We start from the raw sequence: 26,841 nt of genomic DNA, 5'->3' as shown, positions 1-26,841 counted from the left end.
GCCTGTGTGAGGCCCCATGGGCTCCCATTCATGTAGAACCCCGAGGTGGGTACAGGTCTTCCACCTTCACCCGCTATGACAGTCTTGCTGAGAGACTGTGACATCCTGAGGTGCCTTGTGGACCATTAAGAGAACAGCAAGGCTAGTCTTCAGCGCCTCCTGGGAGAGTCTAACTCGTCAAAAGGCTGGTGCTCTCAGTTCCCCCAGAGGGTGGCTTTGCTGTCCTGTTTTCTGATCTCTTTGCAAACCAGACCTTAGTCAGCCCGGTTTGAAGTTACCCACACAAAACCAAGGCGTGGAATGGAACCGGGCCAATCGGAGTCCAGAAAGCAGTTTTCTCAAACCCGCACTTTTCAGGAAAACGGTTCCCGTTTTCCCACTGGGTCTGAAGGGATCCTGGTGGGTGGGAGCGCGGGCCTGACACCCCAGTTACTGCACGCACCCCTCGGGGTGGCCCGCAGCGAGCAGGCCCTGGGCCCGGCCGGCCAGCTGCTTGATGTTCCGCCCGTACTCCTCCACCGCGCGCTGCTGCCGCAAGTGCCGCTTCAGCATCACGATGGCGCCCTCTTCGTCCTAGGAGGCCGACAGCATGAGCACAGGGAGCGGGCGGCCTGGTCACAGCCCAGCTCCTGCAGGTGCCCCAGGCGGGGGAGAGCCAGGCTCACAGAACACCCACGGGGAACTGCGCCCTCCTTTCCTGCTACTCATTTCCCAGCAATGCCCACCCCCCATCTGCCTCCCCAGTCTGATCGCTACCCTTCCAGGCCCAGCTCCACCTTTCTGTTCCGTGAAAACTTCCTCTATCCCTCCAGCGTTTAGAGCCCCCCCACCTCACCCCTCCCACAGCTGTTCACCAGCACAGAACCCATGGTACCCAGAAGGTGAAGGACCCTTGGGTTGGAGCAAATCTAAGTTGGCAGACAGGGTGCCCAGCTGCCGTATGTGCTCTGTAGAGGCCAGGCATCCTGAGAAGGAGGGCTCCTCGTACAGCCTCCCCCTGCCTTCACGCCTCACATACTTGATTTACAAGTTCCCCACTGACTGCACCCCCCCCCCCCAGCTCCCCTTAGCTCTTCCTCTCGGCCTTACACCCAGCCTGGCACCCCTAGCCTAGCCCACCTTCGGGGTCTCGTCTGAGATGACATAGAGCTCCTGCTCGCTGATCCAGGCCTCAGCCTCGCCCGCGTCCAGGTAGTACTGCTGGGCCTCGCTGGCATCCCGCAGGCGCTGCAGCCGCCCGGCCGCTGCCTCCCGCAGCGTGTCCCACGAGCTCTGCAGGTGGCCCAGGCGCTCCTCAATGTCCCCGCAGTCGATCTCGGCCTCCTCCACCAGCCGCTGGCCTCGCTGCAGCACATCCTCCACCCGGGGCGCGTGGCCCAGGATCTCGTTCTGCAGCGTCTGTGGTCAGAGGGGAAGGGCTCAGAGCACGGGCCCTCCCACTGTGCAGGTGAGGGCCAGCCTGCAGCAGGCTGCCCAGGTGGCACCCTGGCACCTCTCACCCCCTCCCGCTCGGGGAAGCCAGAGCAGAATGGGTGGTGCCATAAAGCTGCCCGTGCCCACAAGCCAGGCTCAGTGCGAGGGACTTCACATCATTCTCCTTTCACCCTCAGTCTTTGGAGATAAGCACACAAAAACTGGCACAGAGCAGAGGAGTGACTTGTGCACAGCAAATGGCAGAGCTGGGATTTGAACACGCTCTCCCTGACCCCAAGAGTGCTCTTGACTGCCCCCTCTTCTCCCTCTGTTTTAGCAGAGCTTCGTTTCTTAGTTGTACGGGACGGAGGAAAGAAACACCATTTTTAAATGGCCTTTTGCTATCTTATTCTAAGAGCTTCCACGCCTATGAAACTACAGTTGACAGGTGCTCCTTGTAAGAGTTCAGGGTTTTCTTTTGTTTTTCCCCATTTCTATTTCTCAAATCTCTTGTGAGCTCTGTATTATTTTCGTGTCTGAATCTTTCATCACCAGAATGGCATTTTCCTCCCACTCTGGGCATTGGGTCACCTTTTTCTTCAGGGGGCCATGACCCAGGTGCCACTCACGTTCTGGTCCTAGAGGCCTGAGCCTGGGTGCTTCTCAGCCCCTTCCACCTCATCTCCTCGCTTTCTACAACTGCCCGTGGCCTTTCAAACCATTTGGAGGGCGGGGGCAAAAGCAGCACGTGCGGGCAGTACAGTCCCTGTCAGCATGTCAACTACATAGAACCAGCAACATCCACACGTCACCTAACTCTCTGAAAGGCATTTTTTACATTCTCCCGTGGTCTGTGCAACTGTATTCAAATTACCCACGGGGTAAGCTCCGTTTGCCTCTACTTGCCCTGAGATCCTATGACCTTGGCAAGGGACCCCAAAAGGTCTCTCAGCCTCTCTCTCCCTCTCTCTCTCTCTCTCTCTCTCTCTCTCTCTCTCTCTCTCTCTCTCTCTCTCTCTCTAATTGCTTTCTAGGCTCCTGTGCAGTGTGCTGACTTGTGATGTTTTCTTCCCTGACTTCATTCATTCAAAACGTATTTATTAAGTTATTTCCTATGTACCAGACCCTGTTTTAGGGACAATGTGGACACAAAACCCCTGTCCTCATTAAGCTTACACTCTGTAGAGGAATAGATGGTAAGCAGGTAAATAAATGAGTAAATGCAGATAATGGTGCTCTGAGGAAAATACATGAGATGTGGTGGTTGGTACTTGAGCTGGGGGAGTCTGGCAGGGCCTTTCTGAGGTGACAGCTGAGTGAGACATGAGTGGTGAGTGGGAGCCCCCACACAGAGACCTGGGGGATGCATGCTGCTGGCAAGAGGGAGGAGCACGTGCTAAGCCCCTGGGGTGGGGGCGAGCCTGGGCTGTCCGAAGGCCAGAGAGAGGCCAGGAAAGCTCGAGCACCGTGAAGGAGGGAGGAAGTGATGAGAGGTGAGAGGCAGGTAGGAGCCAGATCAGACGGAACAGTGGTTGTTGATCCTGGTTGCACATTGAATAATCTGGGAAAAGACACAGCCCGGGCCCCAACCCCAGAGCGCCGAATGCATTGCTCTGAGGTGGGACCTTTGCCTTTGCAGGTTTAAAAATTCTCCAGGCGACTCCAATGTGCAGCCAGAGTTGGAAGCCATTCATGTGGCACCTTGTGGGATTTGTTCAGTTGCAGCGGATAGCCACGGGAGCAGCGGTTCTCAAAGTGGGGTCCCAGAGCAGCAGCAGAACCCAGAATCTTGACAGAGATGGAAATTACCAGGCTCTACTCCCAGTGCGATTGAGTAGAGCTGGCCTGGAGCCTGGTCAGCTAGGTGCAAACCAACCCTCCGGGCGAGTCTGGTGCACACTGAGGTTTGAGAACCGCTGCAATAGAGGGGACGATGACACGGGATTGGAGCCTTCGCCAGGCTTAGCCTAAAACAGTCTGCACTGGGCGGCCACGCTCGCCCTCTGGCTCAGAGAACTCTATTTATACCTGCCCTTTTCCTAAAATAGTAACCTTCAGCCAGGCGAGATGACCATCTTTTGGCAACAACACTTACTGGACAGGGTCAAAAGTCTTCAGTGTGAGGAGGACTACCACCAGCTCATTTTACAGTTGAGGAAACTGAGGCCCCAAGGATCCTGTCCTCTACCAGCCTCCTTCCTGTAAGTGGAGGTTGTGGTGCTGACCCCCACCCTGCCGCCTTCCAGCCCAGGTCCCTTCGTGCGGCCACGGGAGCCTCGGTGGTCAGAGCATGTCAACTAGAAGCAAAGGGCCTGAGGGAGCTGTTAAGAACCTCCTCTGAGAATCAGTCAGGCCCGGGCACAGCTGCTGGGCTCTGCGAGTCGATGCCGGCGGCTGTTACTTTGGGGAAAGAAGTACTGTCTGCTGTGAGCCTCCTTCCCAAGGAGCTGCAGTGCCGACTGGCCCTCTGGGACACCGAGTCCCCAGGCTCTCCTTGCTTAGGGCCTTGCTGCCCCCACTTCTTGACTCAAAGAGCAGCCCAGGAAGGAGGAAGGACTCTCTGTAGTCGGACGACTGGGCCAGAGGCAACCTCTCCTCCACCCAGAGCTGCGGAGACCAAAGGCAGGGGGAGGGCGGATGACAATCATGCCACCCTCGCCGGACAGAGGCACCAGAGCCAGGGCAGCTGGCCTTGGAACTACATGATGACTCTGATACAAGAGGAAGTGTGGCACCTCTCACTTCCAGGAGTCTGACTACAGTACGACAGAGCAGAACGCCAATGCAGGTCTGCTCCATGTAGAGGCTTCCTAATGGGATTTGAGCTCCGTAAGTCCTCGTGTCCAGAGAAGTGGGGCCTTCTCACCCCGAGGACACACACAGGCCGAGCTCAGCCCTGGAAGAGGGAGAGCAACCAGGAGCTATGGGCCCCCTCTCAGGGAGGCCATGGGCTACAGAAGCTGTAAATCACATTAACCCCCAGGCCAGAGCATCTGGGCCCTGCATTCACCGTGCCCTGATGGGTCTGAATGGCCCCAAATCTTGAAGCATCTAAATACTCCCCCACCCTGCCCGCCTGTGGTCCTCCCAGAATTCTGCCATCACCAAAGTTGTTCTTTTTAGGGGTCTGGGGACCCCACAGCTACTAACAAGACTAACAATCTGCTGTCGCTGGCCTTCGGCAGGGCAGGATGGGCGGGGCAGGGGCAGGGCAGGTCGGGTGGGACTGACAAGGTAAGGTGGTACTCACCTGGTTCTTCTTCATGAACAGCTGCACAGTTTGCAGATTAATGCCGTAGTCGGACGACTGGGCCAGAGGCAACCTCTCTTCCACCCAGAGCTGCGGAGACCAAAGGCAGAGGGATGGCTGATGACAGTGCCACCACCCTTTCCCGAGCACTCGCTGTGATCAGACAGGGCTCTGCTGCACGTCTCCCCGGTTCTTCCCAGCCCGTATCAGGAACTGCTTTTGCCCCCATTTTACCGACGGGGACGTTTTGACGTTTTGAATTGAGGTTCCAAATAACTTTTTCCTGGTCACACGGGGGGAAGGTAATGTAGCTGGGTCGGGAACCCAAGTCTGTTTGGCCCCTAAGTCCATGGGTGAGCTACCATTCAAAAGCACTGGCTTCCCTTTTACATCTAATGCAATCACCACAGCAATCCTGAGAGAAGGGGGTAAGATGACCGGACGGCTGCTGCTGAGAACTGCCCTGGGCAGCAGCCAGCTGACCTGACGGTAGCGGCTGCCTCGGCGGCTGGGGCTTGGGATTGGGGGTTGTGGCCCACGCACCGTCTCGTCCTCTAAGTCACGGCTGATCTGCAGCTTGGCTCTGGATGATTCCAGCTGCTTCTTCCTCTTCCCCAGGGGCTCCAGGAGGTCCAGGAACCGCTTCTCGATGCTCATGTCAGCACCCCCCTCTTCCTCGTCCAGTGAGGGCATCTGGGCGAACAGCTCTCCCAACTCCTCCTTCCGCACATTCACTTGGTCCTCCACGCGCTGGGACACAAGGGGACAGTGTTGGCACCGGCCCTGGCACCTGGGCAGCCACTCCCTCTTCTCCATCACGCACATCCCACCCATCCTTAGGGGCCCAGTCTGAGCTCAGCCTCTCCCAGCAAGTCTCCCTGGACGCCCACTCTTCTTCCCCTCCCCGGACACCTGTACTTGACTTCTCAGGCCTGCTTTTACTAACCCGTTTTGGATCCTTGTCTTACCCACTGCAAAGGGGTAGCAGACGGGTGATGACCAGGAGGCATTTTGCATGATAAAGACAAGCCCGGTTAAGAGGGACTGGCTTTCAGGTTTCGGGTTTGCTCCCCAAGATCCCTTCTCTTCCAACACTCCCAGTCTACAACCCGCACACGTGCCTTCAGCTTAGCCAACATCCGGTTGACACTGGTCAGGTCCTTGCCTGGGTCGTCTGACCGCAGCTGGTCCTCCATGGCGCTGATCCACTTGTTGAGGTCGGCATGGGTCTTCGAGCGCAGGTCGGAGCTCCTGGCGGCGGAGAGCTGCTGGGCCTTCTCCTTCGTGGTGGCCTGAAGCTCATCCCAGAGTCGGTGCAAAGCCTCCAGCCTCTGGGACACCAGGGCTGCAAACTGGGGCTTCTCCTCCATCAGCTGCTTTCCTTCCTGTGTGGGAGGGAGGCGAGCTTACCGTCCAGTCTTGGAGCAGCCCTGCTCCAGATGGTTGCAAAGGTAAAGGGATGGGGGGGCGCCAGTGAAGCCAGGGATCTGGCTAGAACTTGGTGAGGCCCAAATGAAACACTGCACCCCCTGTGTTATTTGCAGTCGAAGGCGGGACAGGGGGAGCCGTGTTTTGGGCAAATGGCTCAGGCGATTGCAGTAGGGAGAGCTGCAGACAAGGGTCAGCTGGTATGTACTAAAATTTTTTTGTTTTAATTAAAGAAAAAAAAGATTCAGGCTCCATCCAGGTACAAGCAGCCTGTGAGTTCCACCCTCTCGAGATCGTCTCCCCTGAGGCTGTGCACTAACTAACCTTCGGTGGGATCTTTTAGTTACTGACTTTTTCTCACCAGGTCTTCACCTGCATAAATGTATCTTTTCTGGGTGGGCACAGTATGATACGACTTGGGCCTAGGAATACAGACCACTCATAACAGTCAATATTTATTAAGTGTTTAACAATCGCCAAGGACTATTCTAAGTGCTTTAATGCTCACGACTCCCTCAGGCAGGGAGCTGTTATCACCCTCATTTTACAGAGGAAGAAACGGAGGTGCAAGGAGATTGAGTCAGACAGCCGGGCTTGGAGCCTGCACCTTAACTACTGCGGACACGGCCTGGGGTGGCCCCTAGGCCTGCTTCCCCCTGGTCGCCACCGCAGGAAAGAACAAAGGTGCCTGCTTCCAAGATCTAACCCCAGCCACATTTTCCCCTTGGGCCCTGGGAAAACTCATTACAGAGGTCCCCTTACGTCCCCATCTACAAGGGGTGCGAATGACCACTCCCCATGGTTCTGCCTGTCCAAACGGTGAGGGTCAGAGGACTGCCCTGCTCATGTCACACAGTCCCCTGTGCTGGGCCCTGGTGAGGAGCACAGGAGGCAAACAGAGATAACCGCTATTTTGGCGCTGGATGCTGCAGCTCTGATGCAGGTGTCTTCAGTGTCCTGGACTGTCCCCAGACGCAGGTGACCCAGAGGAGGCACCCATCCTGACCAGCTTTAACACGTCTGGATGTATCTGAAGGTTAAGTACTATTCAGAGAAGTTTCTTTTCACTCCCAGGTCCTCTGGTGTCCAGCAAGCTTCAGGACGGTGCCTACGCCTGGGTAAAGCCCATTCCGTAAGCACGCCCGAGCACTCGCGTTACTTACCGCATCGATGCTCTCCAGCCACCCCTCGTGGGAGGCCAGCTCTGCCATGAACGCCTGGTGCTTCAGCCATTTGTTGTGAAGGTTTCGTGCTTCATCATAGGAGACATCCTGAGATGTCAGCAGCTTGTCATTGATCCAGAGAGTGAGCTGTGGGCAGAAAAAGAGGGTCCAATCATCCCCGAGTGTACCTCTTTGGCCAGGGGCTCAGGGCAGGACCTGCTGCCCCCCTCTGGCTGCAGAAGGCCGCGCAGTGAAGTACGGACATAGCAGAGTACCACTCTCCATCTCTGGATCCCTAACTCCCAGCACAGACAACTTGACCCACATTGTCTCGGGGATAAAATATGGACTCGGGAAGGTCTTCTACACCAGTGTGTGCAGGGGGACAACAGGGATATGTATGCTTCTCTCCATATATCCAGGACCTAGGACAGGGCCTGGCCTGTTGCAGGAGTATTTACTGGATGGATAAATCCACCCTTCAGCAGTACAGTGGGAATCATTAACAAACATAGAGGACGTGTTATCAGAGGAAGAAGCCAAGTGCAGGTTAACAATGAAGGAAGCCTGGCTGGTGTGGTTCAGTGGTGGAGTGTGGACCCATGAACCAAGAGGTCATGAGTTCGATTCTGGTCAGGGCTCATGCCCAGGTTGTGAGCTCAATCCCCAGTAGGGGGCGTGCAGGAGGCAGCTGACCAATGATTCTATTTCATCATTGATGTTTCTTTCTCTCTCTCTCTCTCCCTTCCTCCTTCTCTAAAAATAAATAAAAACACATGCACACACACACACACACACACACACACCCCATCTTTACAGCCCTGGCCGGATGGCTCAGTTGATTGAAGCATCATCCCATATACCAAAAGGTTTCGATTCCTGGTCAGGCACATACCTAGGTTGTGGGTTGGGGTGTGTGCAGGAGGCAACCGAACGATGTTCTTACATCGATGTTTCTCTCTCCCTTCCTCTCTCTCTGAAAATCTATTTAAAAAAAATATCCTTGGGTGAGGATTAAAACACACACACATCTTTGCAGATACTTTGAGAAATGAAAGTATTGTGGAACCAAAGATTCCCGAGGATGACCTACACTGTCCAGTACCGAGTTCTCCCGAGGAACCCGACTCTGAGTGAGAGAGGATCCCTGTGGACCTCTGGGCTCTTTGCTCCCAGAAAGGGCTCTCCTGCAAAGCAGCCGGCCCCGCTGGGCCTCACCTCCTGGCAGTTCTGGAGGAAGTTCTGGAGCTCCAGGTTGTCTTTCAGAAGAACGGAGGCTTCCTGAGCCTTCTCGCTGTTCTTCCTGTGCCTGGATGGGAAGCCAGAAGCCGCAGTCACAACAGGGCTGAGTCTGGGGTCCCCATGCAACACCGCCAGCCCCCCCTGATTCAGCCCATCACCCTGGGGGCGGAGAGTACCTGTCCTCAATCGACTGCACCTTCTCCTTGATCTTGTCTGCGTAGAGGTTCCCCTCGGCCACCAGCTTGTTTCCAGAGTCCACAGGACTCAAGACCTTATCCTGGTTATTCTCCATAGACACCAGGAAATCCTCGAACTTCCGGATCCCAGCCTCTGCAGCTTCTAGGGAGTCTGGGGTTTCCAAGTGAGCCAGCGTGTATTCCTGTTGAAGCAAGTTTCCAGACGCGGCATGAAGACAACCTGAGGAGGCGGTGAGGGGACCTGCCAGGCCGGGGCGCCATGTGCAGCCATGCGGGTTATATAAAGCGTGAATGCTGCCCCCCGGAGCTGTGCAAGGGAGCGGTTCCCCAGGCCTTGCTCCCCGCCCCTATCCTCACCCTGGGGTACCCACTGTGCCTAAAGCCACATGGAAGGGTCACCGCCCAGGGGGAAATGCACTTCCCTAGCACTGACCCAAGAACAGGCATAGTTTGGGACAAGGCTGAAAGGGGCACATAAGAAACAAAGAGGATTGTCTCCCTAATTAGTGGCTAAAGAGAGTCCCGGAAAAGCATAATTTGGTCGCTGAGCACCTGTAGCACATTTGGAGACTCACCAGTGCTGTTGCCCTGAGAGACCACTCCCCGCTCCTGCCCCCGCCCCCCCGCCCCCCCCCCCCCCCCCCGGCCTTAATACCTCCCTACCTGGTTGCTGAGGATGGCTTCAGCCTGCTCTCCCTACCTGGTTGCTGAGGATGGCCTCAGCCTGCTCTCCCTACCTGGTTGCTGAGGATGGCCTCAGCCTGCTGTCCCTACCTGGTTGCTGAGGATGGCCTCAGCCTGCTCTCCCTACCTGGTTGCTGAGGATGGCCTCAGCCTGCTGTCCCTACCTGGTTGCTGAGGATGGCCTCAGCCTGCTCTCCCTACCTGGTTTCTGAGGATGGCTTCAGCCTGCTCTCCCTACCTGGTTGCTGAGGATGGCCTCAGCCTGCTTGGCATCTTTCTGGAACTCCTGGAAACCCAGGCACTGGGCCAGGAAGTGGCCGCGGCTCTCCCACATCCGGCGCAGGGCGTCCCAGCCGGTCCCCAGGCCCTCCAGCCTCTGGCCCAGGAGCAGGTACTCCGGGTCTGTCTGGCCACGGAGCACCTTCTCCCCAGACGCCTTGACGCGCTCGTAGCCGTCCTGGTGCCCATCGATCTCGTCTCTGATGGCCGCATGCTGCTGCAGGAGCTGCTCGGCCTCGGGGAGGGACTCGGGCGTGTCCTCCGAGGCCACGGCCTTCTGGGCCATGGACAGCCAGCCCTGAAAGTCGTCCAGATCCTGCAGGAAGGCCTGCAGCTGGCTGGCTTCACCCAGCGAGGCCTCCTGGCCCTGCAGGGCTTGCTGCAAGCCCTGCCACAGCTCTTCCACATATGCCTGCCGTCGGCCAATGTCCTCCTTCAGTTCAGGGTGTGACTCCATCAGCCACCGCGACTCTCGCTCCAGGGCACCCACACGGGTCTGGATGGCAGCCACGTCGCGCTCCAGCCCCGACAGCTTCCGCTGGATGGCGATGACGCCCGTCAGGTCCCGGCCCAGGTCCTTGGTGGACTCCACTACCTTCGTCTTGTCCAGGATCCACTTGCTGGTCTCCTCACAGTCCACGCAGTAGTTGTGCACCCGGAGGGCCGAGCCCACTGCCTCCCGCCGGTCGGACACCATGGTCTGGAAGGCCTGCCACCTGCGAGGGGGACACAGCGACACCCTCTTCGGTGACTCTTCCTGCGGGACGTCCCTTCCCAGATTTCCCACCAGAGTCTCTCCCCAGAGACCTTGCACACTGAGAAAGTCATCAACCCACCACACTGCAGTGCATAAGGTGCATTTATCCAATTTTACCCAAGACAACACAACGCCAATCAGGTCTGTCCATTGGCAGGAGGCAAAGCAGTGACGTGACTCCAGCCATGAGCGGAGGAACATGGCACTTAGCTGGGCTCCGTGTGCAGCTGCATTTCAGGCTAACATGCAATTTCCCAGACCCACTGAAATACTGAAAATGACTAGGAAGCCCACATTATCAACCTGAAGAGTGCTGCCGGGCGTAGGGTCCCAGCTGCCCTAGGGCCGTGGTCGGCAAACTGCAGCTCGAGAGCCACATGCGGCTTTTTGGCCCCTGGAGTGTGGCTCTTCCTAAGCCTTAGGCGTACCCTAATTACGTTAATAACAATGTACCTACCTATATAGTTTACGTTTAAAAAATCTGGCTCTCAAAAGAAATTTCAGTCGTTGTACTGTTGATATTTGGCTCTGTTGACTAAGTTTGCCGACCATTGCCCTAGAGGAACCACGAAGAGGCCTGACCCTGTTCAAAGTGCCCAGGGCCTGAAGGCCACCTTGGCTCTAAAAGCAAAGGGGTGAAGAAGGAGGAGGAGGATGGAGGGGAGAAACTGGGATTATAATGAAAATGGATAACATAATCTTAATCTTCAGGTGCAGTGCTGGAGTGAAACTGGGAAGTGTGCAAAGATCTGGCCAATGTCCTGGGGCCTGGGGTGGGTCTGCAGTGCCTAATAAGCCTTTTTTTTAAAAAAATATATTTTTCCTGATTTCAGAGAAGAAGGAAGAGGGAGAGAGAGAAATAGAAACCTCAATGATGAGAGAGAATCACTGATCAGCTGCTTCCTGCATACCGGCTACTGGGGATCGAGCCCGCAATCCAGGCATGTGCCCTGAATGGCAATCGAACCTTGACCTCTGGTTCACAGGTTGATACTCAACTACTGAGCCACGCCGGCCGGGCCAGCCACTTCACTTTTGATCACAGGTTCCAGCTCAATCTCTGGCCTAGGTTGGGGGTGCATATGGGAGGCAACCAATTGATGTGTCTCTCTCACGTGGATGTTTCTCTCTCTCTCTCCCCCCTTCCCTTCCACTTTCTCTAAAAATCAATGGAAAAATATCCCCAGGTGAAGATTAACAACAACAACAATAACAACAACAAAAAAGAGGAGCGAAGAGTCATCCTCTTCCTCTGCATAAACCTCAGATTACAGAGATCTCCTGAGCTACAGTCTGCCTCTTCGGATGCTGAGGCAATCAGCCTGTTGTAGTGGCTCCTAAGAACCCCCCTCCCCGTCTCCCCCGTCTCCCCTGCCTCGCTTTGGGCCCCCAGGTATCCCCACTGTGCTGATCCTTTTCTTCCCTAACTGCACCTCCCCAGTTGCCTCAGGCAGAACAAAGCTCAGAAACAAGTGCGGGGAAAGGGACAGGGGCCATGGGGAGGCGGGGACCATGCGGCACTGTGTGTGCAGGGCCCGGGGTGACCAGCGGGACACGGGCCTGTGCTCTGCCTTGGAGATCCTCGAGGACTCCTGGGCCACTGCGCCTGCACGGAAAGCACCCCCTCTCCAAGAGCTCCTCAGGGCCCGTGCTTTGTTCTGAGCGTGAAGTGTACTCAAGGCTTCCTGCTAATTCTCTTTGTTCAAGCCAGCCGCAAGATGAAGACGCACTTCGGTACAGGCAGCAGCTTTCCTTTATGGGCAGTACGAAAGCTCTCAGAAAGCATTTTCCCTGCCTATGAAATGTCCGGGGGACGTGGCATGAGTACACGTGGCCTGATTCTAGCCACGGCCACTCAGAACGTCCCCCCTCACACAGTATGTGTGACCCTCAGGCACAGTATGTGCAGCCGCGTGAACACATCTCTCTCCCTCCCTGGCCGATCACCAAACAGCCCCTCCCTGCTGCTACCACAGGGCGCAAGGTGGCAATGCAGAGCAGGCGACCTGCCCTTTGGGCCACACCCCCAGGGGTGTGTCAGGTGCAGGGTGATGCCCCCAGCTCCACCCACACCTCACCTGGTATTCAGGTGGTCCTGGTACTGCTTCACTTCCCCACTGCGTGGGTGACCACTCTCTACCAGGCTGTTGGCAGCAAGGTTCACGCCATCAATCTGAGTCATCAACGTCTTCATCTCCTGGTCCAGGATGTCAAACCTGATATGGACAGAGACAGCGAGGACTGGTGAGGCAGCAGCAGGCACTGCATTGCCAGTGGCCACCCAGTCTCCACATATGTAGCTCTTGCTTTCTCCTTCCACCTCCTAAATACATTTGACCAGGTAAGGGGTAAGGCTGAACACACCCTATTTGGGGGTTCATGGGCCCAGTTTCGTGGGTTAGCATTTCTTGGACCAACCTAGGAGACAGCTGGTTCCTTGCTACACCGGCCACCAGCTCAGCAGAGAGGCATAGGGCAAAAACGAAGTGATGGGAGGTTAACCCCCCCAGAGACCATCTCCCTCAACTGCCCCAGTTGCTGCTCTTGGACCCCAATTCCACTGCCTTGACACCCTGACCTGAACGATACTCACCAGCCAGATGCCCTGGCCCTGAGTAGGAGAAGGGACAGCTGCTGGGGGGAGGGGAGCCGTGTAGTATGAAAGCTGACCCTCCTGGGGCAAGAGCCCAGGTCCCTCCAGCCTCAGCATGTTCCAGGGAGGCACCTCCCCCTCCTCCACCCCCGGGATTCTGTACTAGGATGCACGGATGCACACGGGCAGGCCTCCATGCTGGCGTGCCACGGAATCGGAACACCGGGAGTGTCAGTGGCTGTGCAGACCAGTGGTTTGCCAGCTGGTCTCTGTGGCTTCTCTGGGTTCTGTGGCCTAGGGACAGCCACAGAGAGCCAGAGCTGGCGGGCCCCAGCCGCTCACCCCCCTTAACCAGTCAGCTCTACTTTCCTCTGCGTTGCATGTCAGGGGTTCAGTACATAATTCATTTGAACACAGGCTGCTATAGCTAAACAGTCCTTGAATAACTGGACTAGAATGAGCCCCTTTGTTTATTTTGAGGAAGGCCGCAGGGGTGAAGTACCCAAAGCCACAGAGATGGAATGGAACCCTGGCCTCACAGACAGACGTTGGCTGATTAGAGGCTGTCCCCCAACCCTACCTCCCGGCAGAGGGGGAGTGCATGCCCCGGGGTGAGGAGGCGGAAAGGCAGGAAGAGAGGCCCGGCCCTGACCTGTGCTGCACGACCTCCAGGTCCTCCAGCGTGTCTGGGATCTCCATCTGGGCCAGCCACTTCTCCTTCTCGCCCATCCACAGCTCACAGGCATCCGTCTCCCCAAACACCGTGTACAGGTCCAGGGCCTCCTGCAGCTTCTGCCGACGCAGGTCCGCCTGAGCCACCACTTGCTCGTAGAGGTCCCGGAGGGCCTGCAGCCGATTGGTCACATCCGGGGAATCCCGAAACTCTTGGGGGAAGCCCTGGGCCTGCCGTTCCAGATGCTCCATCACGGCCCGGCTCTCCTCCAGCTCCTCCAGGAAGTCCTTGTGCTTCTTCCCCAGGGCCCGCGTGGCCCCTTCATCCTGTCCCACATCTTCACCCGACAGCAGCTTGTGAGCATCCTGCAGCCAGGCCTTCAGGTCGTCCGCGTCGCCCTGGAACTGGAAGAAGTTCTCGGCATCCTGCAGGTTCTTCTTGCGGAAGGCGGCCAGCTCCTTCAGCTGGGCCCACTGGGCGGACACCTCCTTGATGCGGGCCTCGATCTGCGGGTGCCCGAACTGCTTGCGCGCGACCATGCCCTCCGCCTCCTGGAAGATCTGGCCCAGGTGGGCGTCCAGCCCGCGGAGCTCGTCCTCGAAGGCCTTGTGCTTGCGCTGCAGGATGAGCACACTGGTCAGGTCCTTGCCGTAGTCCAGGGAGGAGTAGATCTGCTCCTTCTCCTTGATCCAGCTCTCGGCCTCGTCCATCTCCCAGAAGAACTTCCAGAGCCGCTTGGACTGCTCCAGCTGGGCCTTCCGCCCGGCTGCCATGTTGCTCAGCTCCTCGAAGCACTGCTCCAGGTGGCTGACGCGGTCCTGGATCACCTGGGGGTCACAAGGCTGGTACCCTGGGAGGCATGGGAGGAGGACAGATGAGAGGGGTGAGGGCTTCTTTCATGGGCGAGCTCCAGATCAGCTGCCAGGCTAGACCCCCACGATCTGGAACCTGCCGTTTCACTGAGATTTGGGGTTGGAGGCAGGGGGTCTCGGTTGCTCAGAGGGCAGGGCAGGTTCTTAATAATTAGTTCCCAGTAAACTTTCAGGGATAAAGGAGGTTAAAAGTTGGGTCAACTCTCAGTAGAAATGTACTATGTGAAATTATTTTTTAAAAAGCTTAGACACAGAGAAAAGCATTTGAGATTTTGCTCTCCATCAAGTCAGTTTGGGCTTAAATACACTCTTATAAAAATTAAAAAAAAAAAAAGCTTACATACAAATTTCAAGATGATTCTTCAAGGACACAACAGGGTCTCCTATTTAAGACCCGAAGCTATAAACCTAAATGGTCTCTGCTGTAACTTGAACCAGAAGAGGGGATGAAGGACGGATGAAGTCTCATTGGTGCTGATAAACACCTTCTACTCACGGATCACCAAAGCGGTTGCCTGGTCTGGAGAGTTTTGCTATCCCTCAGGCTTCTTTCTTGTACCGTTAGCTAACGAAGGAGGCGGAATTCTAAAGCTAAGGAGATTTATCCAAGCTGGGGTGCCAGAGAGCTGAGCCAGAGGGTGGGGCCCTGGCTTTGAGGGAGACGTCCAGATTCTCACCTTTCCCTTCGGTGAACTGCAGGGTGGCCGTGTTGATGGCCTTCACTTTGTCTCCTTGGATGGCGATGTCAGCCTCCATCAGCTTGTGCTTCTGTAGCAAGTCCTCAACTTCCAACAAGTGCTTCCCGAACTCAGCAGATAAGAGGTGAGCCTGGCAGAGAGGACGGGTGGAGGGAATGAGGAGAGTGCAGAGATCTACCCGCCAGGAGCAGAGGCCCCTCCCGAGGGGTGGGGGTCCATGGGCTGGGGGAGTCTGTGCAGTTGGAAAACAGCTGCTGCTTGGCATGGAAGGGGCTCCAGGGCAGGGGTTCCTACTGGGGGTGCCCATCGGAGTCATTCCTGGACCGCCTTCCATGAACCCCTCACTAGATCTCCTGCATTCGCCCAGGTTTGGGGCCTGGGCATGTGTATTTTTATTTATTTATTTTTTAAATGTATTTTTATCGTTTTCAGAGAGGAAGGGAGAGGGAGAGAGATAGAAACATCAATGATGAGAGAGAATCATGGATCAGCTGCCTCCTGCATGCTCCCTACTGGGGATCGAGTTCACAACCCGGGCATGTGCCTTTGGCTGGAATCGAACCCGGGACCCTCAGTCCCCAGGCCGATGCTCTATCCACTGAGTGAAACCAGTGAGGGTGAGGCATGTGTATTTTAGAAAGTTCTATGGTCACTCTGAGGTGTGTGTGGGTTGAGAGCACTGTGGTGGAGGGAGGGGAGATTCAGACTTCCTGGTTGCCCCTATGCGGGCAGGTCTGGATGCTCCAGGCTCCTCATTAACCCCTGTCTCTCTAGACCCTGCAGGTTGGTGCCTGTGCTATTATGAACCCAAGATTTCTCGATCATGGGGACAGAGTGGACCTGGGCTGCTGACTTTCCGGAGCCGAGTGGGTCACGCAGTGGACAGGCAGATGCAGCATGACACTGTGTTGCAAGCGCTTCTCCATTCTGATTCTGGGATGTGACTGGTTGGGAGGCATCTAGGGAAGCGTGTGCCAACTGCAGGGGGGTGCTGGAGGTGGGGGATGGGCAGCCCGGGCCCACCTTGATCTCGTCCATCCAGTCGATGCTGTGCAGCATGTCCTGGAAGAGCTTCTGCAGCGCCAGGGTCGTCTCGAGTCTCTGGCGCCGGGATGCCAGCAGCTCCTGCAGGTAGCTCCACAGGCGCAGGATGTTGTCCTTGCGGGCCGTGATGCGCTTCTGGTCGTGGTAGTTCTCCTTCTCCAGCTCCTGGGCCAGGTCCTCCAGAGCCCGCACCCGCTCCTCGTAGGCAGCCGTGTCAGTCTCGATGGCCTCGTGCTTCTTCTTGGCGGCCTCCACGGCTGCCAGGTCGTACCCGAAGTTATCCTGCCCACAGAGAGAAACACAGGCCGCTCAGACGGGCTCCTCCCCAAATGCAGAGAAAACCGCCGGTCCCTGCGGAACAAGGGCTGGGTGGGAAAGAGCGTTCCCAAGGCTGGGTTCTGCCATCTTTCCCAGCCACCTTACCAGAGCCAAGTCCCAGTGACTAACTGTCTCATAAGAACCTTTACAAGAAACTCGAGATTTCACTCCCTGTGCCATACCTGTGGGTGTGCTGTGCGTAGCGCACATTACGAACAGCCCTTCTCGGTCCCCGCACTCACCACCTGCCTTGCATGGCCCTGCCCCATTCTGGCAGGAAGGGGCTCCGACTCAGAACCATGCAGCTGTGAACAGCTGGTTCCGGGGTGTGCACACTCTCAAGTTCTCTCGGGACACCTGCTTTCCCCTTTCTGGGTGGAATTTAATTTGTTCCCAAGCTCCGAGTGAGCAGGGACAGAGACTGTCACGGACAGTCAGCCTGGGGTCCTTTTTTAGCCAGTGAAATAGGACCCGGCCCTAGAAGCCAGAGCCCAAAGGGACGTCCGCCACACACAAGATGCGCTGTTTTTACCCCACCCCCAGAGGACCACTGCCTAACGTCCACTCGAGCCCTGGCTTTAGTTGATGACAGGTTCAGGGGCCATTTTTGGAGTTGTGAGGCTCTTTCCCTAAAAATGAGACTTTAAGTCCTGCAGACTCCTTCCTCCGAGGTGAATCTTGATCCACCCAGTCCTGGGGAGCAGGGCTGCCAGGCCTCGGAGAGGCTTATCGATGGCCACGGAGAGGTTTACCCATGACCATGGAGGTGCCAGCTTGGGCTCCAGCCCCGCTGACTGCTGGGGGCCCTGGAAGTGCGTCCTCCGTTACCTGGGCCACCAGGCGCTGGTTCTCATTGAGCCACGTCTCCCTCATGGCGGCCTTGCGGTCAAAGCGCCGGGCCAGCTGCTCCAGCTTTTCCTGCCGGATGAGCTCGTTTCTCAGGGCCAGCTCCCGCCGGTACTCGGCTTCCTCCAGGCTCTCCCAGGCCTGCAGGGGGGACAGAGCAGGATTCTTGGGGCACAAGAGGAACACCTGGATTTGGGGGTTCCATCTCTTTTGCCCAACACTGAGTGGTTTCAGGAATATAGGCTCCCAGGGGATGTTATCTGTACTGAATTCAGGAATGTCTGGGCCCACCGAAGATCAGGGAGCCCTGGGTATGAGCTCTCAGATGCCCCTTCCCCTAAACCTGCCTTGGACTTGACCCCGTATAATGTTACTTGTCTCTGTGGCTGCGCTGTAAATGGCTACCAGTAAATGGCTACCTCCATTCTATTAGAATTTCCAGGGGGTATTAAGCATTTAAACCTTGGAAATATTAGAAGGTGTTTCCCTTCTGTTATAAGTAGTTAATATTCCATATTTAAAGAAATCCAATGTTCAACAGAGACGAGATTATAATAACTGACTCCAAAAATGGCTTCTGAGCATCTGATCAGGGGCTGAATTGATGGATGGACCATGGGTGGAGCTGACCTCTTAGAATTAGGTTCACAGCACCCCAAAGAGCCAGCATATGTAGTTATTAACACCATGGAAAGTGGCTTGGTTTAGCCCCAGTGACCCCTCCCTGTGCCCTCCCTGAGAACTCAGTCACTCACTAGTAACGCGTAATGGGAATCACTACTGTACCCGGTTGATGTCAGACACTAGCTTCCCGTCGTGGGGCGTGTACACTTTCTGATTGTTGGCTCTCATCCGGGACTGGATGGTAAAAAGTAAGACTTCCAGATTCCCCTTCTCCTGAAACCTGCCGAGAAAACAGAGGTAGAGAGACGCATTTGGAGATCCCACAGCCAACCTGTGTGAAGTTAGCATGGAACCCTGGTAAACTGGAGCTAGCAAAGCATATTTCCTTAAAAAACAAAAAGTGAAAAGGATCTATAGGTGCACTTATCTGTTAAAACATCTATCATATTCACCAACTGAGATCTAACGGTTACAACCCAAACTGGAGAAAACACAAGAGCTACCACAGCGTTTGCTTAGCATTTGCTCCCTTCGGGGAATGGCTACCTGGCGTAGCCTGGGAGTTCCTATGGCTATGGAGTTTCACCAATCGATACAAAGAAACTCTCCCCTATTCATAAATGAGGAAGGCTTCTGACTAGCTCTTTGGTCAGTTTTTATTGAGTCAGTACGTCCTCAGAGGCAGCGGCATACACAGAATATATTGCATTGAAAGCAGCGTTCACCTGAGTCCTACTGAGCTGGCTCTCCCAGAGGCCAGCTGCTCCCAAGCGGGGAGGACAGGCTGGGTTCTGGGAGGATTTTAGGTGTCGGAGATGAGATCTGGCAGCAGGACGAGGTCTGGAACTAAGGTCCAGGCTCCAGGTAACTGGGTACTTTCCTATTTCTGCATGTATGCAAGCACCTACCCACTTCTATATCCTCCACCTGGCAATGGAGGATCAGCTGTATGCAGGGTCTGCACGCTGAGGCCAGCCTCATAGGTCTGACTGCTCACAGGCACTTCAGGAGGGCTGTGGCCCTGAGCGCCATCTACACAGCCCAGAGATATCACCCCTGTGTGCAGAGCCTGGTAGACCCACAGGGGATGTTATCTGTATTGAGTTCAGGACTTTCAGAGTGGCTTAGTGTCAAACCAGAAATCAGATACTTGTTTATAGTACATTCTAGATTCCGTGTCTCACCTTTCCCTGTTTGAGAGTCATGAATGAAGAGCCTGGAAGATGAGAGGAGGAGGAACCGTCAGAGGGTACCCCTGAGGAGCTAGAATCTGTTTCCAGAGAGCTGGGCAAGCTAACAGAAGGGGAGCAGGAATGCATTGTGTCTGTGTGTGCCTGCTTTCATGTGTGTGCACGTATGCACATGAGCCTGTATGGTTGTGTGTATCTGTGCATACGTGCACCCACCCAGGCCCTGAACATGCTGGGGAGAAACGGAAGTCCCGAGAGGCGGGCTCAGAGCTCTGCTGATGGGCAGTGACAGAGGGGAGAGAACAAGAAGAATGTACTTGGTGATCAACAAGGCCCCACACAGAGGGCCCTGAGGCTCGGAATGCAGAGGTCATCACCTCAAAATAAACACAAAACTCAGTGCACAGACGAGAAAGGCACTCTCCAGCGCAGGCTCTTTGAAGAGACCGGGAAGCCTGAGATTTCACTGCTGCTCCCCCGTGGGGATCTGGGAAACTACTTTCTTTGGCTACTAGTCAGGGGTCACTCCTCAATGCCAATTTCCTACAGGCGGATGGCTTTGGAGCAGGGAGGCCAGGATGGGATGAAGGAGGCGACAGAGATGCAGCTCTCTAGAATACGCCTCCCATGTACACATCTCAAGGCCCAGAGCCTGGCTCTGCCTTCAGGCAGCTGGTTCTCAGCCCCTGATGCTCACCCTCCCTCCCAAGTGCCAGGGCCTTACTTGGGTGGCTTCTCCACGGTGCGGTAGGTGCTGAAGGCCTGTAGCTGCTGCTGGACGCCGGTCAGGGAGTTGGCAAATTTGCGGCTGTTCAGGACTGTGATGGTCTGCTCGATCCAGGTGAGCAGGTCCGAGGCCAGTCCGCTGTACTTTTCAATCATCTTCTCTGTCTCAATGGCATGGTCGATCACCTAGGGAATCGCCTTATTACTCCTCCTCATCAGAAGAGCAATGGTGCTTCAGTGAGGATCACAGGCGAGGTGGTCCTCCTTCTCTCCGCCCTGGAGCATCCCATGTTGGGCTATTCTCCGGGGCCAGGGCTGTGGCTCAGGCAGAGGAATGGCCTGGAAGTGCACCGGCAACCTCAGCAGGCAGCTGGCCCTGCTGGGGTTCAGGAGTTCCCACCTCTTCCCCTAACCCTACATAAGAGTGGTCAGCTCCCTGTGCTAGGACACCAGCCACTAGAGGGGCCAAAATCTTGTTCATTTTCAATGCATATTAGGAATGGAGGGCTTCCAGGCACTGTCTTTGCTAAACACCAGGTACACACAGATGAATGAGGAATGGTGTCCACCCTCAAGCAGCTGAGGACCCAGCAGGGGAGAGGAATCTGGCATGAGGGTCTGCACAGGGGGGTGGCTTCCTGGTATACCATGGAGCCTAAGAGGCTTGAACCTACGAGAAACCAACAAATGAAAGCCCGTTTTGTTCCTGTGGGAATATTCATGAGACGTGGGTCTGCAGGTGGAAGATGGGCTCAGAGTTGCAGGCTAGGACACCTTTCAGGACAGACTGCCAACCTGCGTTGGAATTCAGCATGGGAGCCATTACTTTGGCTTCAGAGGAAGTTGGTGGGGGTGACCTGCCCCCCACTCCCCTCCCCTAACTGCAGCTGGAGCTCAGGCACAAAGCTCTTGGCATGGGAAGGCAGCATCCCAGCCAAGGCCTGGATGGCAAATGCGGGGACACTGGTCACGAGACACTCGGTACCTTGCCGATGCGCTTGCCCTCCACCGCCAGCACCTTCATCTTGGAGAAGTAGTGGTAAAATGCCACCACGTAGGTGATAATGGATTTCTCATCAGGGTTTTCTGTGAAGACATCTGCAAGGGGAAAGGGTGCTCTCAGGGCTGACCCGGAAGCCGGAAAGGTCAGGCTGAGAGCGTTTATCTTTGTGTTTCTCCAGCATGAAGTTCAACTATAGGCACCGAGTGGCAAGCAGCAGGAAGAGTAATGGTCCGGAGATTTTAGAGAGGATGGACCATAAGTTATGAAAGAAAGAAGGACCCAAAGGCCAGATGAGGTGCCAGGAACCAACTGGAGCTGAAGGGCAGGATGAGGTGCCAGGAACCAAACAGAGCCCTGGCCTGGCTGCCCTCCCCTCGCTGTGCCCATGGCTTGCCCAGCACCTGGCCTAGACCCCTCCAGGTGCCCTGTCAGTCTGGCACTCCCTCCGGCATAAGAAGCACCGTCTCCCACCCGTACAGTTACGACTGGAGTGGGAGCTGCTCACCTTCAGGGTCGAGGAGCGGTATAATGCCCAGCTGACGTTCGGCTACATCAAACGCATGCTCCAGGTTGTGTCGGGCGTTGGAGTCTTTCAGTTTATCAAAGTCGATCAGGTCAGGCCTGAGGACGAAGCCAGACCGTCAGTGGCCACGGCATCCCCACCAACAGGGCAGCCCTGGCAGGGTGCAAAGACGCTGGCAGATGGAGGGAGGTGATGCAGGGAGGTGATGTGAAGACCCTGGCAGATGCGGGGAGGGGGACGGGCAGGAAAAGTGGGAGGAGGATTTGGGAGTGAGGCAGGGGCAGCTGTGAGCACCGGCACATGGGAAGGCAGCAGAGGGAAGTTAAGGGAGGCCGGGTTGTGGAGGGTGAGAGGAGGACCAGCAGAGGTGACATTCCCGTGAAGCTTGAACAGCAACCTACATGCTGAGTGCAATGTGCCCCAACACCTTCAGGGGAACTGCCCCTCCCCACAGCCCCTCTGCCCTCTTACCGGTGCTTGTGTATCAGGGCATTAAAGGCCAGGCCATCCTTCCAGCTGGAGGTGAAGTTGGTGACATTGACGTGGGGGTAGCTGCATCCAAAAGAAACATTAAGATTCTTTTCGGGTCCCAGACAAATGTATGGACTTAGGGGCCAATACACGGGAGAGGAATGGACCTGTCTCTCCTTGAGCCGCTTCAACATGAGGGCAGCCGTGAAGCCTCACAGAGGCTCCCCCATAACGTGGGCCCCAAAGACTCATACACCCAACAGAGCCCCCAGTCCGGCCCACACAGCTGTGGAAAGGAACCCTGTGTTCCCGGCCCCAAAGAATCAGGTCAGGATAGACTGTGCATCCACTACTCCGCAGCTGCTGTAGTTCTGGGTGATGGTGTCATGTCCCTTGGGGACGGCAGTGCTCAGGGGAGCGGGTGGGTGGGGAATGTGGCGGCAGCTGGCTCCCAGGGCATACCCTGCCGTCTTCATCTGACACCATAACAGCAACGCATCCTTGGCCGAGCGCGTCTCACGACCTTCCGGACCTTCCGGAACAACAATGTCCTGAATCTGGGGATGAAGGGACCCGAGGGAGAGGAGTTAGATTTGCAACTGGCTCATGCCTTCCTGCTCTCCATGGGGGGCTCCTTCCCTCTTTCCTCCTCCTTAGCCATCCGTCTGGCAGCAACACCACAGCCTGAGGCCTGGGCCCCAGTGGCTTGTTTCCCTGCCTCAGTCAGCGTCAACAACACACAGGGGCAGTGACGAGATGGCTCTAACTTGATAACTCTGACGGGATGCGGAGAATAAACACGGCACCGGGTTCCTCCCCAGGAGGGACGTGCCCTGCAAGGCCGGGAGCAGCACTAACGCTGAAGGTATTGGATTTGGATCAGGAGCTTCTCTTGCCTTTTCGTTCTGCCCAGTCCTGTCATTGTTACTGTTTAATCGCACCCCCGCCAACCCCCCCCCCCCGGCCCCCGCATGGTGAGATGGGACACCGGAGAGCACTTGGCCGGGCTCTTCAGTCCGAGAGCTGTGTGCTGTACCTTCCTCTTCCCTCCCTCCCCTCCTCTGACGAGGCTCTTTCTGTCCCCAAACCAGCAGGTGGACGGTCCTGCTTCCTTCCCTCAGCTTTCCACATTTCCTTATAAATAACAAACCTTGAAGTTCAGGGCGGGAAGAGAGAAGTTTCTAATTGAAACACATAAAAGCAGATCTTCTGCACTGTTTTTGCAGTTTCTGAATCAAACTATGTCAAAACCCGTAAAGTTACACACATGGGGAGAAGGGGACAAAAAGTAGATCTTCTAGACCAGCGGTTCTCAACCTGTGGGTCGCGACCCCTTTGGGGGTCGAACGACCCTTTCACAGGGGTCGCCTAAGACCATCGGAAAACACATATATAATTACATATTGTCTTTTTGATTAATCACTATGCTTTAATTATGTTCAATTTGTAGCAATGAAATTGGGGGTCACCACAACATGAGGAACTGTATTAAAGGGTCGCGGCATTAGGAAGGTTGAGAACCACTGCAGACAGACCTCAGTGCAGCCACTAATTCTCCCTCCTCCCTTACAGGGCCAGGCTGCTGACTGACAGCCTGCCCGGAGCTTCAACAGTTTGACGATGCAGAGGAGGGTCACTCCTTCCCACCGGCACTTTCCCGCAGGACAGGTTTCTAGCCTCCCCAGAGTGTACACACACACACTCCCTCTTTATTCACCATTTTATAAGATTCCCAGGCCTGCCTGGCTCGGAGAGGCTCCCTCCACGCCCCCTGCCCTCTGGGAACCCACCTGGAAGCGAAGGATGATGGTCCAGATGAGGCCCAGGACCAGGCGGTGGTTGCCGTCCACGATGTCGTGGGAGCCCATGTTCTCCAGGTGCACACGCTGCTCCTTGAGGAACTGCAGGGCCTTGTCCACGTTCTCCAGGCAGTGGATGCGCATCTTCCCCTTCGTGGGCTTTGGCTGGGGGACAGCAGTGGCCCCGTGGGCATGGAGGGACCTCACAGTGGCCGCAGAGGTGGCCGTAGCCTGCACCAGCTCCTATCTTCAGCAGCCACCCTCCACCCTCCTGGCTCAACTCGACTCCCACACTCACGCCTTGACACTTTCCAACCCCATTCTTTCAGCGAAGTTCAGAGGTTCTCTCCCTCAAGCACTCTGCAATCAGGCGGCATCAGTACTGAGCCTGGGGCTAAACCAGGCCTTCTGGGTGGGTGATAAATGGTATTCAAACCCAATAAGTAACCGGTAGTTGAGCACTTATTGGGTATGTGCCAAGCACAGTGATAAGGACTATTTACTGCCAGTTGGTGATAAGAGTGGCTTTTAGTTTGGGGACTGATAATGGGTCTATCCCACCATCCAACCTCCTCCCTCCTCACCCCCCAATGGCCCTAGCCAAAATTCAAGGGGACCACCATGGATGGGTAACCTCAACATCTGAAGGGTTCCCAGTGGGTAATTCTCACTAGTGGGCTTTTAATGCAGGGTAAGAGGCAGAACTTAGCCTGGAGATGAAAAGGCAGCAGAAGAATATGGTACCTTTTCACCAGACCCCAAGGATCTTAGATCACTTCATTAGGCACAGGTGTTATGTCCCTAGTTTTACACTCGGGAGAAACAAAGCAAAGAAGGTCAGGCGTGATAGGCCCAAGGTCACAATGAAAGTAACTGAGGAAAACATGGACCTAAATCTGGTTCTTCCTCGGGGGCAACATTACTGCTGGTGGGTTACAACCGAGAGGGCCCGTAATAGACTTCCATGCATAAGAGCAATGGAACACACAAGACAGCATCTTCCACACTTTCCCTTGGTTCCAAGAAGGATGCACAATTCTCCAGCTGGGTAATGGGAAGCCATCAGTCCATGTATCTCCCCCTGTGCACGGAGGTTGAGCGTGGCCATTGCAGACCAGCCACAGATGCCCAGATCTCAAGTGGAGAAAGTCAAGAGCTCCACACGGCTTCCTGGAGAAGCATGAAGGCTGGCAGAGGCCAGAGGAGGCCAGAAATTCTGAGAACAGGTCAGAGAACCTAGCCAGCCACGGGGACACTGCACCTCATTAAGTATGAAAACCTCCCAAAAGAATAGGGAGAAACCTGGAAGGCCAGGAGAACTGGAGAGGCCCCCAGACCATATCTTTCCTGAAGGGGGATGGCCCCAGCCACAGGCCCCCGGCACAGCAAAGAGCGTTACCAGCATCTCTCCAGAGAGCACCTCCAGCAGCTTGATGAGCATCTGTCCATCCCGCAGGTCCTTGTAGAGGTCGGTGATGCGACAGGACTTGCGGGCCAGGTGCGAGTTCACCCATTTCGTGAAGGTCTTCTTCTGAACAACTTCTCGCTCATCTGTGTGGGGAGAAGAGTCCTAGGTTAGGTTCCCGAGGTGGGCAAGGTCAAGGGGCAATGGCATGGAGTCAAAGGGTTTTCTCTGAAACCCAGAGTCCCCCATCTCTGGCAAAGGAGGTTGATGTATCTATTCCACACCCTTCCTGGAAGCATTTGTGATCAGAGCATAGCCTTTTGGTAACACAGCCCCACGTGCTGTGACGGGGCCAATGAAGAGATAACTCCCACTACCCTATTCCATGCACAGATTCAAGACACCCGTCCTTCATCCATCTGTTTTCCTGTGCCAGTCAGAATGTTCTGTACCACCGTGCCAGTGAGCTTAGACTTCAATGCCAGCTTCACCAATCCAACTATTCAGCAAATATTCCCTCTGCTAGAATCGTCTCTTGACCTCTCCCTCACCCCACTCTTTCCCCTAAATCCTATTCATCCTTTAGGAATCACCCTGGCGGTATAAGATTTTTCTCCTTAAGGTCAGGTCTCCCCTTGTGTGCCTTGATCCTCGCGTTTGCATTTCTCATTTATGTTTTGCTTCACACCTGTACTAATTTAAAGTCTGTCTTGCAGGCTTCTTGAGCCCAGGGAAGTCTGTCTTGCTCACCTCTATCTCCCCAAGGCTTGACGCCCGACACAGTGGCTACCCCATAGCTGTATTGTGGCTGAATGTACGGACACGGATTCAGCTCCTGCTGGTGCAGGCCTGTGCCAGCCTGATCACACATGAAGGGAAAACAAACTGTCTGTCTTCGAGGAGCTCCGGGGAGGGAGGAAAGAATGATGAACAAGGAGACAGGGAGACCATGTGCAATCTATGATCTGAGTGGAGTTGGGGATAATAGAGGCGTGGCCGGGGGGCTCCCCACGACTATTTCTCTCACACCCAGAATGGCAGGCAGGGGTTCTCCACCTTCAGACCCAGGAGCTGACATGACACCCCCAATCCTAAGTCAGCCTCAGCCAAACCAGGCTTCTGCCCACACCGTAGCAGTGCAGGCGGATGCCTCTCAGCACCTCTGCAAAGCCTGGCGAGCTGTCCAGTTAGGGCTGGGAAGCTTGACGAAGATGCTGGAGGAGGGCAGAAGGCTGGGCTAGGAGAAAGACTGGGGGAGGGTGAAAGAGAGAGAAGAGTGGTAGAAAAATAGAAAAAAGGGGGGAGAAGAGAGGAAGAGGAGTGAACCTCCATCTGTTTGCTTTAGTGAACTGTTTGTGGTAACCGGCTTCTGGGCACTTTGGCCGAAGACTCCAGGCGGGAGCTGACTTGGCAGTGTGGCTGGGCCCGGGGCCCTGGAGGATCCCCAGGGTCAGTCACAGCCAGGAGGGAATGTCAGCGCCTCAGGAGCAGGCTCACTGTTGTCTGCTCAACTCAGCCCCAACTGTGGGAGGGCTGGCTTCCTAAATTATTAAATATCTATTTAACAACAAAAAGAGAAGTCCAGTCAGCACCCCCTCGAGGGTACAATCCTGGCGGTTCCCGAGGCTCACAGCATCAAATTC

At 55.6% G+C, this 26,841-nt stretch overlaps 1 protein-coding gene across 1 annotated transcript in view; it reads right to left on the bottom strand.

Moving 5' to 3' along the window:
• The window catches only part of SPTB (spectrin beta, erythrocytic), a 119,523-nt gene that overhangs the window by 22,288 nt on the left and 70,394 nt on the right, over window positions 1-26,841 (bottom strand). The window contains exons 3-24 of the mRNA XM_059693603.1: window positions 25,193-25,344; window positions 23,785-23,958; window positions 22,457-22,551; window positions 21,995-22,075; window positions 21,506-21,621; window positions 20,983-21,095; window positions 19,996-20,183; window positions 18,244-18,361; window positions 17,440-17,598; window positions 16,273-16,575; window positions 15,229-15,379; window positions 13,659-14,529; window positions 12,492-12,629; window positions 9,616-10,372; window positions 8,673-8,875; window positions 8,473-8,563; window positions 7,255-7,401; window positions 5,785-6,048; window positions 5,207-5,413; window positions 4,664-4,753; window positions 1,120-1,398; window positions 443-573 (exon numbers count right to left, since the gene is read on the bottom strand). Coding sequence (XP_059549586.1) covers window positions 443-573; window positions 1,120-1,398; window positions 4,664-4,753; window positions 5,207-5,413; window positions 5,785-6,048; window positions 7,255-7,401; window positions 8,473-8,563; window positions 8,673-8,875; window positions 9,616-10,372; window positions 12,492-12,629; window positions 13,659-14,529; window positions 15,229-15,379; window positions 16,273-16,575; window positions 17,440-17,598; window positions 18,244-18,361; window positions 19,996-20,183; window positions 20,983-21,095; window positions 21,506-21,621; window positions 21,995-22,075; window positions 22,457-22,551; window positions 23,785-23,958; window positions 25,193-25,344 — 4,828 coding nt within the window. The remainder of the gene's footprint in view (window positions 1-442; window positions 574-1,119; window positions 1,399-4,663; window positions 4,754-5,206; window positions 5,414-5,784; window positions 6,049-7,254; window positions 7,402-8,472; window positions 8,564-8,672; window positions 8,876-9,615; window positions 10,373-12,491; window positions 12,630-13,658; window positions 14,530-15,228; window positions 15,380-16,272; window positions 16,576-17,439; window positions 17,599-18,243; window positions 18,362-19,995; window positions 20,184-20,982; window positions 21,096-21,505; window positions 21,622-21,994; window positions 22,076-22,456; window positions 22,552-23,784; window positions 23,959-25,192; window positions 25,345-26,841) is intronic.

Source organism: Myotis daubentonii, chromosome 1 (assembly GCF_963259705.1).
Source record: "Myotis daubentonii chromosome 1, mMyoDau2.1, whole genome shotgun sequence".
NCBI classification, from domain to species: Eukaryota; Metazoa; Chordata; class Mammalia; order Chiroptera; family Vespertilionidae; genus Myotis; species Myotis daubentonii.
The sequence above is the reverse complement of the archived record's forward strand: the minus strand, read 5'-3'. Positions and strand labels throughout refer to the sequence as shown.